The sequence below is a fragment of the Pangasianodon hypophthalmus genome, chromosome 26 (assembly GCF_027358585.1).
Source record: "Pangasianodon hypophthalmus isolate fPanHyp1 chromosome 26, fPanHyp1.pri, whole genome shotgun sequence".
Taxonomy (NCBI): domain Eukaryota; kingdom Metazoa; phylum Chordata; class Actinopteri; order Siluriformes; family Pangasiidae; genus Pangasianodon; species Pangasianodon hypophthalmus.
In genome coordinates, this window is record NC_069735.1 from 1,267,621 (window position 1) to 1,284,884 (window position 17,264).

Sequence of the window (17,264 nt, forward strand, 5' to 3'; positions counted from 1 at the left end):
GAGGTGTGCTGTTAATGGAAAACAATCAATGAGGAAAATTAATCAATTTCTTTTAACAGCACGTCCTAAAGTATTTTATTCCTTTTATACCACAGCAAATTGTTATCTTATTAATTGAAGAATGGCATGTCTTTTTTTTTTATCTGTTCATAGTTACGTTTAATGTTGTGGGACGTCTGCAAAATGTTAAAAAAAAAGTTATCTCCTGTTTTCAATTACGTTATAGCAACTATAAATGAAAAATTGTTGCAGAGAAAACAGAAATTGGAAAAACAAACAAACAAAAACACACAAACAAAAACACACAAACAGAACTAAGCTGGACAGAATGGCAGCAAGTACTTGTGAACTTGTGAATCACTCTAAGGGTCAAAACTGTAGCCTAAAGTCTAATCTTGAATGCCCACTCTGCATTTTTTTATCCATTTATAGTTACATTTAATGTTGTGGAACGTCCACAAAACGTCCTGTTCTTACTTACCTGATAGCAGAGCAGTTCGTTTTTTCTCTTCTTTAATTTAATCAGACAAAAAAATAATTAAATTCAGCTTCTCCTGTTTCCGGGAAAGTCCTTGAAACGTTCCTGTGGCAGAAAACTTACTGTTACAAAATAGTGACACTGGAGACTCCTTCCATAAATGTGAAATCAGAAAACAACATCATATCAATGATTATACTTTTTTTTTGTTAAATAACAATATTTTTAATATATTAGAAAGAGAACGTTCATATAAACCCGTGATTTGTTTCGCAGCCAGAACTACAGTCAGAGCTGCTGTTATAGAAAATTAATCAACACCTTCTGACCAATCAGAATCCAGAATCCAACAGCACTGATGGTCCTCCTTCACTGAAAGTGCCTCATATTTAACCAGGTGGTTTGTGGTTATAGAATGACGTGGCATTAGGGTTGTGTCAGATGTTTAACTGAGCCTGACTCAGGTGCGCTGACTCAGAAGAAGATGATACACACCGAATCCAGAAGATGGAATCAGAAGAGACGGAAACTTCTGGAGATTATAATGATTAACACAACTTAATCTAGCTCTGAAACCACAAGTGTCAGAATACACTGATGAATATGAGACTACGTCTGTGTTTGGATAAATGTGCTCTGTTTCTTTTCACACACACACACACACACACACACACACATACACACACATGTAATCCACCCTCTTACCCTGGGGGCAGTTGCTTGTTCTGGTCCTTATGGCGTGCAAACAAGCAGCATGAACCACGTGTGTGTGTGTGTGTGTGAGAGAGAGAGAGAGAGAGAGAGAGTGCGAGAGAAAGAGAGAGAGAGAGAGAGAGAGAGAGAGAGAGAGAAAGGAAGAGTGTTTATCAGGTGAGGCTGGGTTGGGCTAGCAGGTGATGAAAGAAAGCCTGTTGGAGATTGGTGTGTGTGCGTGCATATGTGTGTGTGTGTGTGTGTGTGTGATATTAGATATGTGGATGAAAATATTTGTATTAAGCAGTGCGTTATATCACAAGGTCGAATGCTTAAGAGAACACACACACACACACACACACACACACACACTTCATGCTGTGTTTCCTCTGAATACCAAACAAACAGAAAGGTTGTAACTCTTTCATTCAAACTAAACACTAACATTCTGTTGTCTGCCATTTTGAAAAAAATATCATCATACCATTCTGTGTGTTTTTGTTACGTCCTGTCAGTGGAGCTGTTGAGCTCGTTTCTACAAAAACGCAAAATAATCTGACGATTGTTCGCTGGAAATAATCTGCGAGATAATGTTAACTGACAATTTCTAGATAAAAAAAATCGCAGTTACATGAAAATAATACGCAATTACAAGATAAAAAGTTTACAATTCAGTGACATTAACTCGCAATTGCTAGATAAAAAGCAGCAGTTATGTGAAAATAACTTACGTAAATAAATTAAAAGATAAAAAGCCCTGATTGAGAGATATAATGCCACAATTGTGAGATAAAAAGCTGTGTGAAAATAACTCACAGTTGTGAGATAGTCACAGTCGAGTGATACTAACTAAAAATTTATGTGAAAAATTTGATGCGTCTGAGTGACATTAACTCGGAAATGAGCGATAAAAAGTCGCAACTGTGAAATATTAACCTACAATAGATAAAAAGATTAAAACTTTCAGTTGAGTGATATTAACTCGCAATTTTGAGATAAAAACTCGCAATTAAGCAAAGCTTAGTCTCAACTGCGAGAAAAAACGTGCGGTTACGTGAAAATACCTTGACAATTACAAGTCAAAACTGATTAATATTAACTCACAGTCGCAAGATAAAAAAGTCGTAATTGCGAGATAAATAGTCACGACTAAGTGCTATGAACTTGCAGCTGCGAAATAAATAGCTGCAATCCAGTGATACTAAATCTAATTCAAAAATGAGTAATAAAAAGTCGCAATTGTGAAATAAATCACACTTAAGCAATAAAGCAATATTAAGTTCTCAACTGCAAGAAAAAAATTTGTATTTACAAGATAAAAAGGTTGCAATTGAGTGATATTAACTCACGGTCACTAGCTAAAAAAGTCGCAATTGCGAAATATAGTCTCAGTTGCAAGATAAAAAGTCGCGTTAAACTAATTCGCAGTAGCGAGATAATTGAGTGATATTAACTTGAAATTTCAAGATAAAATGTCACAGTTCCCTTAAAATGACTCCCAATTACAAGATAAAAATTGTTTGCAATTGAGTAATGTTAAAAAGTTACGGCTGAGTAACATTCACTCGCAATTGCGTGATATTCACTTGCGAGATAAAGCTGCGTAATATTTTCTCATACGTGGCAGAAACGAGCTTCCAAACGAGACAATGAAAAATCCTAATGCGATCTACTGTCCTGAATTTCTCGTTTTTGGTATTTCTGTTCTCTTTTTCCTCTGTGTTGTCACCACACACACACACACACACACACACACACACACTGTGTATTTGTGCAGTTATGGGGACCACGTTCAGCACTTTAAGGTCCTGAAGGACAGACTGCAACGCTACTTCATATGGGACGAAGTTTTCACTTCGCTCAACCAGCTGGTGGAGTTCTACCGCATCAACAGCATCGCCAAAGAGAGGACCGTCTTCTTACGCGAGCCCGAGAGACTGCTGGCTGTGAGAGCACACACACACACACACACACACACACACACACACAGAAATACACAGACACACTCATGCTGCTATATTTATGTACATATTTTATTGACCCAGGTATTATTTCTACACCTAATCCTGTAATCAAATATTTTAGACAAGCAAAGTGTGTTAATGGATTCTGATTGGTCAGAGAATGTTGATTAATTTTCTCTAACAGCAGCTCCGACAGTAGTATATTAATGCGTTCGTATAGATTACTAATCGTTTCTATAGTAAAAGCTCATTCTGAGGGATTTGTACCACAAACGCTGCACATAATCTAAAATTAATTGACATTAAAGTTGTTAAGTTAAATTAAAGTTGAAGTTTTCTGTAAGGAGTCTCCAGTGTCAGTGCTTTGTAACCGTCTTCGGAACAGAGGCGTTTACTCTTCTTTGCGATTTCTCGTAACATGACAAGCTGCTTTTTTTGTTTTATTAACTTCAAGAGAGAGAATAAAAGAGACGCTGGTTAGGGAATAGCGTAAGCGCTATAACGTAAGTGAGAACGTGTTTCGCGGACGTTCTACAACATTCAATGTAGCTATAAATGGATAAAAAGTATGTTGTGTCATTTTTTAATCGATTAAAAAATGTAAAACAAGAGGAAAAAAAACACTTTGGGACATGCTTTTATAGGAATATAACAGTAACAAAGTCCTGTTGTTGATTATTTTCCTTTAACAGCATACCCCTAAGTGTGTTATTTTTTACTTATCGGCCATAACGATTAGTTTCTTGACAATAACACAACACACACTACCGTGTTTATGTAAAGTATGATTAGTATTTTTTTTCCCCCAGAGGCCACGTCATGCTCACGCTCTCTTCGACTTCACGCCTCCTCATGTGACCCAGCTGCGTTTCCTGCGTGGTGACGTCATCGACCTTCTGGACTGCTCAGACGCTCACTGCTGGAAGGGGCGGTGCCGCGGTCGCGTGGGCGTGTTCCCTCCCGAATACGTCCAGCCCATGTACCACTAAAGCATGTAAGGTTCGGCTTTAACCTCAAACTTTTCATACAGGAAGATTCGCAGTCCCTATACATCACACACAGCTTTGTGTAACGAGCAGAAATATTTTTCACTTTTTTTTTTTTATTATTAGTACCTACTGATATTAAATCGCACTTAATTATTAGCGAAATACTACAACACGTTTTTTTTTTTTTGGTAACACTTTCTATGAATGTACGGATACATTCATAACACATTCGAACAATTTTAGAAGACATTTTACGCATTGTTATGATTATTAATGAAAACGGAACACACTTTATAGCAGTGGTTTACGAATTATTAACAGAATACATTATAACTAGTGTTCGTAGCACATTATATCACCAATCAAAGAAACCTTTCAACAAGTAACGTAAGATTCTTGACATACGTACGATATTATAACCTAATTATAACGCCTTATAAGCTAGATTTGTGAGCTGTAAGTAGCTGGAAGTCAGACATATTGTACGTTATACAGTGAATTTCATTTGTTATAATATGTTACAAACAATACTTAATAATAGTGTTAGTTGCTATAAAGTGTAACGTGCTTTCGTAAGTGATTATAAGAATGTTAGAATGCTTTATAACATGTTAAGAGTGTGTTAGTTCATTATACACCTGGCCTTCGCAGAAGGTGTTACCAAATTATTTTTTTACGAAGAATATTAACAATATTTCCAGTTATATGTACAGTGAGCTCCAAAGGTCTGAGATTTTCTAAATTAACTGTTCTTTTTTTAAAATTACAAATTATATTACAAGCGTAACAGCATAATTTGAGTGAAAAGTAAAATCTTGGAAACATTCGCATGAATTTTAGAATTTCATAGTGCTTCAATTTCAGAGATGCGACTTGAGGAACATCTGTACAAATAATTCAACATAAACATTTTTACAAATTTGCTTAAATTTAAACCTATAAGTAGTGCTGATTCTTAAATATTAAATATTACAGATATTTTATTTTAAATATTCTAGATAAAAAACTTCCCTTGCTGGCACAAGGCAAAAAAAGAAGCTAGAAAGTCCTGTGTGTGAAATAATTGTAACATAGCAACAAACCTTTATCTTCTTCATGTCATATATGTTAAGTTGCACAAAATATCACTTTATACAGTAATTTCATTTGCTTTAATGATGAAAAATCGCCTTTTCTCTTTAGCTTAAAACTAAAATTTAGATTTCACAAGCAAGAATGAATGTTTTTTTTTTTCACTTTATATTTTCTGTAAACACTCTGGATATGCTCTAGATGGTGGCATTGAGGTACGTCTCCACTTCAGGTTTAAATTTGTCATTTTTTAACACAAAAACAAACATTACAAATATAACGAGCTACAAATCTTTATATTTCTCATATTTCAGCAATAGGATTCTATTTCAGCAGTTAGCAAAACCGTACACAAATGCTACCTTGTACAGCAGGAACAGTAAGCATAAACGGATAAAAAATATTTACTTACATAATTTAAAATTGTTAGCTGTTTGAGAAATTCCCGTGTGAACTCTCTTTATGCTGTAACACTTCTGACACACAGGGTTAATTGTTTAGATGTTTAGACCCAGGTTCACGAAAGTGGAGTTCCTGTTATCTCTTTTCGGAATTCCCACTGAAGCGTGAAGCAATAGGTGAAAAGAAACAACAGTGTCAATCACAAGCGGCTCCACCCGTTATTAACCGATGCATATTTGTGTGATCGCACCAGTTGGACGCCGCACACCCACACGCCCACACACCTGAGTTCAATGTGTTGCCTAATGGTTTTTAATCGGGTTGTTTTTCTTGCATTTATTACACACTTCCACTGAAATGAAACAGAATAACCAAAGGGCATGACAATACCAAGATACACAATTTTTTTTCACCAACGCCTCTTTCGAAATTGCAACATTTCTCACAATTTATTTGAAAAATGACATTCATTAATTAAAATCTCATTACAAATATTTTGCAGTAAACATCATTGTTTTTTTTTTTTTCATGTCCAGCAGTGAAACATGATACGCTTTAATACTGAAAAACAATTCTCCTGGCGACCGATTAATCCGCGTAGATAAGATTTAAGTGAATTACATAAATCATATAAAGTAAGAGCCTCGCTGTTTGGAAATGCTCGGAGGCTGATTCGCCTTGTTCGGGCTTGCCTGGATGACTTCATCAGTTGCAGTAAATCACTCTTCTGACGGATTCAGAGCGACTGGAAAAAACTGACTCATAACACAGCATGGGTATTGAAAGTATAACATGATTTTCTTTTTACGTATTTTTCACGTAAACGTTAAAACAATCCACTGAATGTTTTCTGTGATTAATGTAAGGAATTACACAAACAACAGTCTTATAGAAAAACAATCATCAGTGGAGTTACTGCTACCGCCTGAAAGTTGATTATTTTCCAAAGCGTTTTATTCATCTTAAGCAACAGCAATTTGCTTACGATTAAAATTTTTTAGCTACTAAAGAACAACACGTCATACTTTTTATAGTTGTAGGTTATCGTTACGTTTTATGTTGTGGAATATCCGTAAAACACGGTCTGTTTTATTCCTCTATTACAACAGCAGTTTGCCTATGATTACAATTTTTTACTAATTAAAGAATGCCACGATGTACTTTGTATCCGATTTTAGCTACATCCGATTTTACATACATTTAGCTACTATATGTTACTAACTGTTAGTATATGTTACTAGCTGATAATATCTGTTACTATATCTAACTAGCTGTTAATAGCTGTTACTAGCTGCTACTATGGTATGTTACTATCTATTACTTGCTGTTACTTTAAGTTACTGGCTGCTACTAGTTGTTACTAGCTGTCGTTCTAGTTGTTACTATCTATTACTACCAATCAGAATCGAGAATTCACCATCATTGTGTCATAACCTGTAGTTAACCTGTAGTTTAGTGAAAGCGATGGAGCATTAAAGGACTAAATAGAAGTGATTTAGGTGCTGAAATAAAAAGGATTTGATGAAAAGCTAAGTAAATCTGCATTTCCAGTTCCAATAATTACGTAATGTATTCCACGGATTAAGCCGTCCATCATATTTTTTTCCATCCTGAGATGTCTAATCTCCCTATTCATTAACAATAATCATGATATTCTGCTTGCATAAAGTGCAGCAGGGTTCATACGTTTGACTTCACAGCCAAGAAAGGTACGAGCTAAAACCAACACAACACTGGGCTCGGATGATCGTTTCTTTGCTGCATTGTACATTTTGTCCACATTCTTAGCACACAGCGTTAAACCAAACTTAAATAACGTTCAATAAACCGTAGCGCTGTTGAATTCTGGAGTCTGATTGGTCGAAAGTTGCCGGAACAAAAGGCTAGTTATAGTATACCTAACTCGTTTCTATAGTAACAGCTAATTCAAAAAGGTGGACGCTCCACGTAATCTAAGATTTTTTAAATTTTTAAAGAAAAAAAATATAGACTTTGCTTTGATGAGGCTTTCTGTAAGGAGATGTTTATTTAACATGCATGGAAGGAGTCTCCAGTACCAGTGCTTTGAGACAGAATCTACAGAACAGAGAGCTGTGCGACACGCTGACCTTTTTCTTATCGTTAGCTTTATTATTAACACCTTTGTTAACTGTAGTTATAAAACATCGCTGTTAAATTCTCGGATTTGATTGGTCAGAAGGCTAAACACAGTTCTAATATGTTATCGTTTCTATAGCAACAGCTCATTCACAGGGACTTGTATGGCGGGCGCTCCACATCAACGTATTAAAAAAAAAGTGCATAATCGGTCATACGGTGATTTTTTTACGTTTATGGAAGGAGTCTCCAGTTTTAGAGCTTTGTTATGAATGAAAGGTGTTTTTTTTTTTTTGTCTTATTATCTTCATGAGAGGAAAAAAATCCGAAACTGGTGACAAAATTTTTGCTACAACGTAAGTAAGGACTCGTTTTGCGGACGTTCCACAACAACAAATGTAACTATAAACGAATAAAAAGTACGACATGCTGTTTTTTTATAACATATTAAAAATCGTTGCTGTATCAGTATCTCCACTTCGTACTCAATCACGCCGCCCCATGCTTGATTATTATCCTATAACCGCACACCCCCAAGTGTTTTATTCCTTACCTTATCTGACTTGTATTTGATTTTGATAACTGATCAATTGAAATCAGTGGTGTATATATACAGATATACTATATACATATATATATATATATATATATATATATATATATATATGTATATATACAGTATATAGTGGACTTGTATCTGGACGTCTCTGTATATGAACGAGTGTGTAGGAGCATGAGCATGTCACGGTGTGTTTCCTGCTCTAACCTGCCTGATCAGCTAATTATCAGCCTATTAACTGAATCCAGTTGAGCAATGTCATATAAAACCATGTACTTAAAATTATGCAAAGCTGACCATCCAATCTTAGAAACCTTTTTCATTTCATTTGAAACTTTAGATGTGTATGTGTGTGTGTGTGTGTGTGTGTGTGTGTGTGTGTTATGCATAGTAAGCATAAAGGAATATATTAACACACATGAGAATAACAGCATTGATGCAGCAGAAGCGCGACCAAAATGGGTCTTCTCTCATGCTACGACTCATGGGAGGCGGAGTCCCGGGAGCTCCACGGCCAGGCCGAGGACTACAAAAGCCGGCGGTGCGCACACACTTCCCTCTGCACACGGACTCGCAACCTAAAAAACGAGAACAGAGAGAGAGAGAGAGACAGAGAGAAACAACAAAAAAATCCTTGTGTTGCAAAAAAAAAACCACTTTCAAGTATTGCTTTCAGTTTGGGGTGGAAAGTAGAGGAAAGGGGGAAGAAAAGAAAGGAGACATGAACGAGATGAATTATTTGGTAAACGAGTAATATTTTGTTCACTAATTACTTAGCAATACAAAACGTAATTGTATTTTATTTTGCTTTTCTCTTTCAGCAAAATTAACTAATAAAAATAGAGTACTAAAAGCACTTCCCTTTCTTTGGGATCCTCCTGATGGTGTGTTGTGTATACATGTGTGTGTTGTGTATAAATGTGTGTGTGTGTGTGTGTGTGTGTTACCCTCTCCTCTCCGAGTGAGTGTTGATACTTTCTGTAGAGGTATATCTCTGTCAGCACTGCGTCTAAGGGTCCACCAGGTGAGGTTATGAATCTGCAACACAATAACACACATACGACAAACACATTAACCGCATTAGCGTGCATACATCACACAGCGCTGCTGAATTCTCAAATCTGATTGGTCAGAAATTTGAATATGTTATCGTTTCTATAGTAACACTTCATTCGCAGGGACTTGTACGTTGGACGCTCCACGTAAACTTATTAAAATAATGCATGTAAACATTCTTCTATATCAATGGTTTCCATGTTTACATAAAAAAAAATCTTTACTGTTAAAATCAGACAAACTTCCGCATTTGATCAAGAACTGGCTTCGATAAAGTTGTCTAGAGATATTCAGACCCAACCCACGTACTTCAAATGAGTTGTGTCAAAAATACGCCAGTGTACGATTTGCGTTTCACGTAAACGACACTGTTTGTTTTTGTTTAACATCAATAGCTATTGTAACAATGACTATTATAAGTAGCTAGAGGACTAACATACTGACGAATTGTCTTATTTCATACACAGAGTGTAAACTGTAGGCGTGTACCTGTTCCTCGGAGGGTTCGGGTGTGAGAAGGCTGATGATGATGGTGACGATGACGGTGATGGCGCAGAGGATGATGGCGAAGTGCAGATAGTGCACGCGCCGCAGGATGGGCGGCGCAGGGTCGAAGATGCCACAGCGAGGGGGCGGGAAGGCAAATTCCAGAACCATCCGCGTGACCCCGACAGCCAGACCCACCATCAAACCCCAGAACGCTCCCTAAACACAAAACAACTTCATTCATTTAACAATCTGAACTATTATACTCCTAAACAATATTTTTTTCATAAGTAGCTACGTTGTGTACGTATTTTTTCATAAGTAGCTATGTTGCATAGCAGTTGGCTAAGTTACACCGTTTCTGGTTGGAAATACAATAAATCCGATAAATATCAGCAAAATGGCAATAATCAACTAAAAATTTTGTCAAACTATGAATAAATAAATATGATACTCCCAAAACTTATCGAGGATCACCAACTGCAATTGTCATAGTTTTTTTTTTATGTTTTAGCTACAGCACAGTTAGATTTCTGGTTGTATTTTTCATAATTATGAATGTTTTGCACAGGATAAATCTTCACAACAAAAATTTCACCTGTACAACACACACCTCATTTTAATCCAAACTGATTGTTTTGATCTTTATTATAAGCAGTTGTTGTAGGGGGCGTGGCCACAGAATTGATCATAACATGTATGTAGGCTAAACTTATGCTACGAACTCAATAACTTTCTTAAAACTCTTTAAAATTGTTTTATTGTTGTGTGTTTTATACTTTTGGCTCACAGAAAAGAGTGAGCGCTTCCTGGAGTGTTTTTACACTCAGGAAAAACTACAAAACGTCTTTTCCCAGAAGAAATAAAGCAAACGTGTCAATTCAGGTGTGATATACAGGATATTACCTGAGGTTATGTCTACCGCTCATTTCAGGGAAGATAAACAACCTCGTAATATTTCCAGACGCAAGAAAGTGCAGTCTGTAAGAAATTACTGACATGAAGTGATGGATTCGGAACAAATTCTCAGAGATACTCCGTAATAATTACATTACTCACTTCCTTACGGGGAAGTGTGGGCTTGCAAACCTTCAGTCTTTGTCAGTGCAAAATCAGATCCGTCTTTAGGACAAATTTCATGTCTGGAAGTTAACGACTGTAAGGAAATAAGATCATTTATTTATTGATGTTTGTATAAAAGTGTATACTATAAATATTATCAAAAAAATTCTACTAAAATTCTATTTAAAAATTATAAATTATAAATCATAAAAATTGATAGCAAATTTATTAAAAAAATTATAACGATAAAAATAATTTATTTTTTAAATAATATTCATTTTTTAATCATTATAAAATTCCATGAAAATACTATGTGACACTGGCAATACTGTAACTGCTGTGAATTAAATAGAACTGAATTGAAATATTCAAAATGAGTATGAAACATGCTCCTTTAGCTTGTCCAGTGTCTCACACATTCATGATCAGTCCAAACTTGCCCAGATCACATCTGAGCTTGTGCAATAGCACTCGTGGAACTGTTTTGTGTCAAAACTTTAAAATCAAATTTTACTTACTTGATCTTAATGTAAAAAAAAATCCTTTTTAGCTGACACAATTTTTTCCCTTTATATTAGTTTCTTGTTTGACAAATCTGAATTTTAAAATATATATATATATATATATATATATATATATATAAAACTTCATAACTAGTGGATTTCTTTTTTGTTTCTAAAACAGAATCACCTGCTAGCATAATTCTGTGCAAATTATTCGTAGCGTGATTCATTGTTTATAGTGTTTGCAAAGCTGAAACGGCAGTCAGGTTGTGAAATTTAGAAAGTGACAGAAGTGAGAAGCGCTGGTGTCTTCTGTAGCTCGGGGGCATCCTGCATTCCATGCTGAAAGGTTTTTTTAAAAAAAGAAAACGCCCCACCCTGGTGTAAAGGTGTTCCTCCCTGCGTTACTGGAATGTTATAATGTTTTTCAGTTGGACGAACAGGTTTTCCCTGTGAACGCTCTGCTAGCACTCAGAGGCCTTTGTTAACTTTCAGAAAGAACATCAGATGAGAGAGGAAATTATTTCTGATAATTGTTTTATCTTCCCTGAGCCTGATATACTTCACGATATGACATCACAGCATGCTTTCGTGCGTAATGTCCACATTGATGGATAAGACTGCTTTTAGGAAAATAAAAAATCAAATATAAATCACTTCCAAATCACTCTGTATTTCACTTGGATGTGAACACGCCATGTAATCTAAATCGAATAATAAACTATGGCGAAGTTCTCCTTGAAGAGACATTTATATAACGTTTATGGAAGGAGTCTCCAGTGTCAGCGCTTTGTAAATGAGTCAGTAAGTCTTACGAAGAGTTTACGCTTTGCGTTTTCTCGCCAACACGACGTTTTATTTTTTTGTTATTAAGCTCGCGAGAGAACTTAATTTGAAGTTTATAGCTGTTATAACATAAGTGAGGACAGGAACTTGTTTCGTAGACGTTCCTCAACATTAAACGTAATTGTAAATGGATAAAAAGTACGAAGTGGAGTTCTTTAAGAAATAAAAAATTGTAATCTTCAGCAAGTTGCTGTGGTGCAAGAGGAATAAAACACATCAGGACGTTCTGATTATTATAGGAAAATAATCAACTTCTGGTTGATCCGGTAACAGGATCTTCACTTCATCATTGATTATTTTCTTATAACAGCAAACTCAGAAGTGTTTTACTCCTTATTGGATCATTTTGGACATGTATCAGAAGCAAGAGGATATATTATATATACAGTTATGTCTGATATTTAGAAATGTTTCATTTCGTTATTTTTGAAAAGCGTTTTTGTTTTACTAACTTGTTCCTCAGGCTTTCGCGCAGGACGTATCTAGCAGCCGAATCTGTCGTCTGCACGCTTTACATAAACCGCAAACTGTGGCTCAAATTTGATTACACGTCCGTGACCTAAATACTACAAGTTGAACTTTAGTCTAAAGTGTCCAAAATGTTTGACCTCAAATGAAACGAATTTGGTCATCACGAAACGAACAGAACACCTCGCTAAAGGTCAAACGTCATTTGATCGCACATCTTATGTTCATGCCGAAGACGAGGTTGACATGCCGTGTGTTTTCTCATGGTGTCTCATTTCACTGAACCAAGGTTAAGATGACAAGGACGTTATTTGTTCCCACGTAAGTAACTGATCTGCTGTTTGCTTAAGATATTAGTGGGCGGGGCTGTGTAATGACTCATTGGAATCTCTTCCTCTTATTTAAACACCAGACGCAAACACACACTGAGCCTTTCAACATCCGCTTCCCCATCAGTGCGCGGTTAAACTGCGCTCTGACTAACATCCAGACATTCTGGTTAGTCAGCTGAGAGAGAGGACAGAGCGAGAGTCTGAAAAAAAGAGGGCAAAAAGATAGAAGTCATGCACAGGATGTCGTAATCGTAAGATATTAGCCAGTGCGGAATAGCGATCCTACGTTCACACACCTTCCACATACGTTTGCGACACGGAGCCGTGATTTCAGCACCAAAGCGACATTTGACTTGAGATTTTCTCAATTTTATACAAATTAAGTATGACGCTGATGTACTGTACAAATTGAAGCATAGTTTCTCTTTAAATGTGTACGAAAACATTACGAAGAAAATATAAAGTCTGGAAGAACGTAGCAGAGATTGTCGGTGCCTCTGGTGAATGTACGTAGCTAGTACAGTTAGCTGGCTTTGCTAATCGAATCTGAGAATGAAGCTAGCATGAAGCAGAGCATGTAACGTTAATCAAGCAACTGGTTTTTACATTTGTGTTTAACTCGTTAGCTTTAGAAGCTGCATATAGCTACTACTGTTTCATCATAATGGAAAAAAATATTGGACAAGCCACGCCCACAAATTACAAACTACAAGCGACATGACTAATTAAAAAAATAAATAAATGATCAGTGATGGTTTGGTGTGATGAAGCGGATCTACTGTTACCATGACGAAGGTGATTCTTTTCCTATAACAGGATGTCACAAAGCTTTTTATCCCTCTCAACGATTACAATTTTTAACTTATTAATGAACGACACGTAATATTTTTTATCCATTTCCAGTTGTGGAAACAATTTAGCTACTGTTCTTACTTACTTAAACAGTCGTTCCCTCACCAGCTTCTCTTTTTTCTTCACGTTAATAAAACAAAACAAAAAAAATACCGCAGCTTGTCATGTTAGCAAGACACCGCAAAATCGTAAACTGTTTTTAAAACATCGTAAAATGTTTTTAAGCACATGAACTTTGTAAGCTGCTTAAAAATTCACTCTGGAAACACAAACGTTGGTGATAAAGCTATAAACGAGACAAAGTAAGTGTCAAAGCAAAGGATGTATCTCATAAACACAGCAGTTACGATCAATTTTATAAATGTTCTTCAATTATTTTCATCATTTCTCTTTCCAAAGAATTATTTCTGTCTAAAAAAATAAGGAAGCTACTTGACCCAAAGTGACACTTGAGGTCAAAGCCACAAACAGAAACGGTTGAATATTTATTAATCATAAATGTATGTTTTGGTTCATAACATTACAACGTTCTTGCTGAACATCTACCTTCAGACTTTCAACCTCTGATGATATTTACATTCCTTGCTTCATTCCTGAACTAGTTTTCTCTGCATTTATCTTCCTTTTTCTCGCCTTTAAGTGTTTGTAGATAATTTGTGGTGACACATCAGCTCTCGCCATCCTTCCCTTCCTGATTGATATTTCACGTAACGCAACATACACTCATACAAATACAAATAAACGTGGCATCATGTGCTACAGGGTTCGGTTTCTCCTGAGCGCTGTGTGTGTGTGTGTGTTGAGGAATGCATACGTACTGCCTCGTTGGTTCTTTTCCAGAATACTGCCATGACAAAAATGGCAGTAACAGGAGGGGCCAGGTAGCTGGTCACTGATTGGATGTAAACGTAGAGCTGCCCGCTGTTGGCGCTCTGAAGAATCGGGATCCAAACCACGCTGACGACGACGAGGATCACCGTCACGATCCTGCGACGGCGCAAAAACACGTAATCACGATGGACAGTAATCGAGCGCGTTAATATAAACCTGTGTTTTGCCTTGCCGCACCTTCTGACCAATCAGAAATGAGAATTCAACAGTACTGTGGAATAAATGGTTTTTATACAATTTTTTTTTTTTGCATTTTTTTAAATTGAAATAAAGAAAATGTTAATGTTAATGATAAGGTTTCTTTTAAAAAAACTGAAGCCCACAACCTGCCGACTAGCAGCAGCTCCTTCTCGCTGGCTCCTCTGCGATATTTCTTCCAGATGTCCATGGTGAATAGAGTGCTGCTGCTGTTAAAGATGGAGGTCAGCGAGGACATCAGGGCGGCCATCATCACTGCGATCATTAAGCCTCGCAGTCCTAAAACACACACACACACACACACACACACACAAAACAAAAAATTCACCCCAATTGCTGTGGGATGAGAGGAATTATACACTTGGGGGTGTGTTGTTGTAGGAAAATAAACAACAAACGTTGTGGTGTGATGAAGCGGAGTTACTGTTAGCACCCTGAAGTTGATTATTTTCCTATAACAACACATCCTTAAGTGTTTTACTCCTCTTATACCACAGCAGTTACGCAACGATTCCAATTTTTTTGTTTATTAAATAACGACACATTGACATTTCATCCATTTATAGTTACATTAAATGTTGTGGAACAAGTTCCTGTTAGTTTCCTGTTAGCAAAAAGAAAAAAAGGATACAGGACACACAAATACACACACACACACACACACACACACACAAACAACACATCTTATTACCACTAGGCATGAGCTCGATGACCAGTTTGGGAAAAGCGATGTTGGAACAGCCGACCTCCGCTCCACACACCTTCATACATTCCTCAGGATCCACACAGCCCACTGAATCTGGGAATTCACACACACACACACACACACACACACACAGTATAAGCACAATAGGCCTCATTTAACCAACACATTCATTCGTAAATTTCTTCATGGTGTTTGTGAGAATCCAGTTCCAGTTCGGAAAATGATCCGTGTCCTGAGTTTGTGTAAATTTCCATATAAGGAGAATCACTAACATTGAACCACTTACTTATTTCAGTTACACACCAATTTAATGAACATTGATAGAAAATCCATAAAATAAGACACTGTACTGTATCTGTGGTAGCTGACACACTGCAATTGCTGAACTGAACACACACACACACACGCACACACACACACACACACACAAACATATTACCACAGCTAGAGCGGATAATAACAATAAATTTCAGTAACTTTGCCGATCTATAGTCTTAACCTGAATACAACAAAATGGCGGACTGAGTCGTTCCTAACATTACACACTTCAGCTAAATCCAGCAGCTGAACACATCACAACATCACAACATGCAACACAACCGGTTGCAGAAAACAGGTTGATAAAATTAAAGCTGTTTCCACTGCAGTGTTTTACAGGTGTTTTTGACATTTCCTCTAGCCACACAGCCAGCCTTTTCCTGATCAATAGCATTTTAACATGAACCTACAAAAACTTCAGCAGTGACAGAAATAGAGTCGAACGCAGCCGAGATCAGGAAATGAGGAAATGTGCAGACTCACCCTATGAAGTGTCGCAGTTACAGTACACACACAGTCGGAGATGATGAGGTTCGCTGTTTGTTTCAGAAGGAACTGAAAAAGTCGTGCGAATTGTTTCCGCTAACATTCTATTAAAATCTTTATAATTAGGACATTGCTCAGATTCATCGTTGGTTGCGTTGACTTTAAAATAATTTATTATTTAGCTTTACGTAGCTTTACTATGCTTACTCACTTTCAGCTCTCCGCGAACATTGCCTTTTATGGATATTTGTAGGCGTGGCTTTATGCAAATCAGCTTTGACATGAAACACAAGGTGATTATCAACAAGGAAACTTTTGTCAATCCGTCAGGAATTTGTAGTTCTGTTTGACCATGAAAACATTTACGCACTACTTTATTAAAAGATTGATAAATAAGAACCAACATATATATATTTTTAAAATGAACCGTAAATAGAGTAAATAATGAGTAAGTTAATAGCCACATCGTCATGGGAACGATGATGTCACATTCACAGAAACTCTGATTCACAGAAACTATTCAGTCTTGAGTTATTTTTTTTTTACATGAGTTTTATTAACATGGATAAAGAACGAGAAGAGCATTAGACCGAATCCCAAATTCCTTCCGACGTCTCATCAACGCACACTGTGTAGTAAGTGAAGACAATGGCGTCTGTGCCCTATGTAGGGAACTTCTGCAGAAAGTTCGGAGGGGTTTGTGATTCAGCCTTGGGGTGAGGCCATGAAACTGATTAAAGATCAGCAGCTTGTTTTGTCTTGTTGTAGGAAAGTAAAGAGAAAACTAATGGTTTATTTAGCCTCGAG

General features: G+C 36.6%; 2 protein-coding genes and 1 long non-coding RNA gene across 3 annotated transcripts in view; 2 read left to right on the forward strand and 1 right to left on the reverse strand.

The window, feature by feature from the left end:
* The window catches only part of grapb (GRB2 related adaptor protein b), a 9,542-nt gene extending 5,418 nt beyond the window's left edge, over positions 1-4,124 (forward strand). The window contains exons 4-5 of the mRNA XM_026928812.3: positions 2,949-3,117; positions 3,945-4,124. Coding sequence (XP_026784613.1) covers positions 2,949-3,117; positions 3,945-4,124 — 349 coding nt within the window. The remainder of the gene's footprint in view (positions 1-2,948; positions 3,118-3,944) is intronic.
* A 3,262-nt stretch (positions 4,125-7,386) lies between these two features.
* The window catches only part of slc5a10 (solute carrier family 5 member 10), a 40,849-nt gene continuing 30,971 nt past the window's right edge, over positions 7,387-17,264 (reverse strand). Inside the window, exons 10-15 of the mRNA XM_034300143.2 lie at positions 15,639-15,746; positions 15,076-15,226; positions 14,677-14,845; positions 9,799-10,014; positions 9,201-9,291; positions 7,387-8,831 (exon numbers count right to left, since the gene is read on the reverse strand). Coding sequence (XP_034156034.1) covers positions 8,635-8,831; positions 9,201-9,291; positions 9,799-10,014; positions 14,677-14,845; positions 15,076-15,226; positions 15,639-15,746 — 932 coding nt within the window. The 3' untranslated portion in view covers positions 7,387-8,634. The remainder of the gene's footprint in view (positions 8,832-9,200; positions 9,292-9,798; positions 10,015-14,676; positions 14,846-15,075; positions 15,227-15,638; positions 15,747-17,264) is intronic.
* Positions 8,832-9,874, forward strand: LOC128317552 (uncharacterized). The gene is made up of 3 exons (XR_008301045.1): positions 8,832-8,995; positions 9,216-9,277; positions 9,777-9,874. It is a non-coding gene; the product is annotated as an uncharacterized LOC128317552 (long non-coding RNA).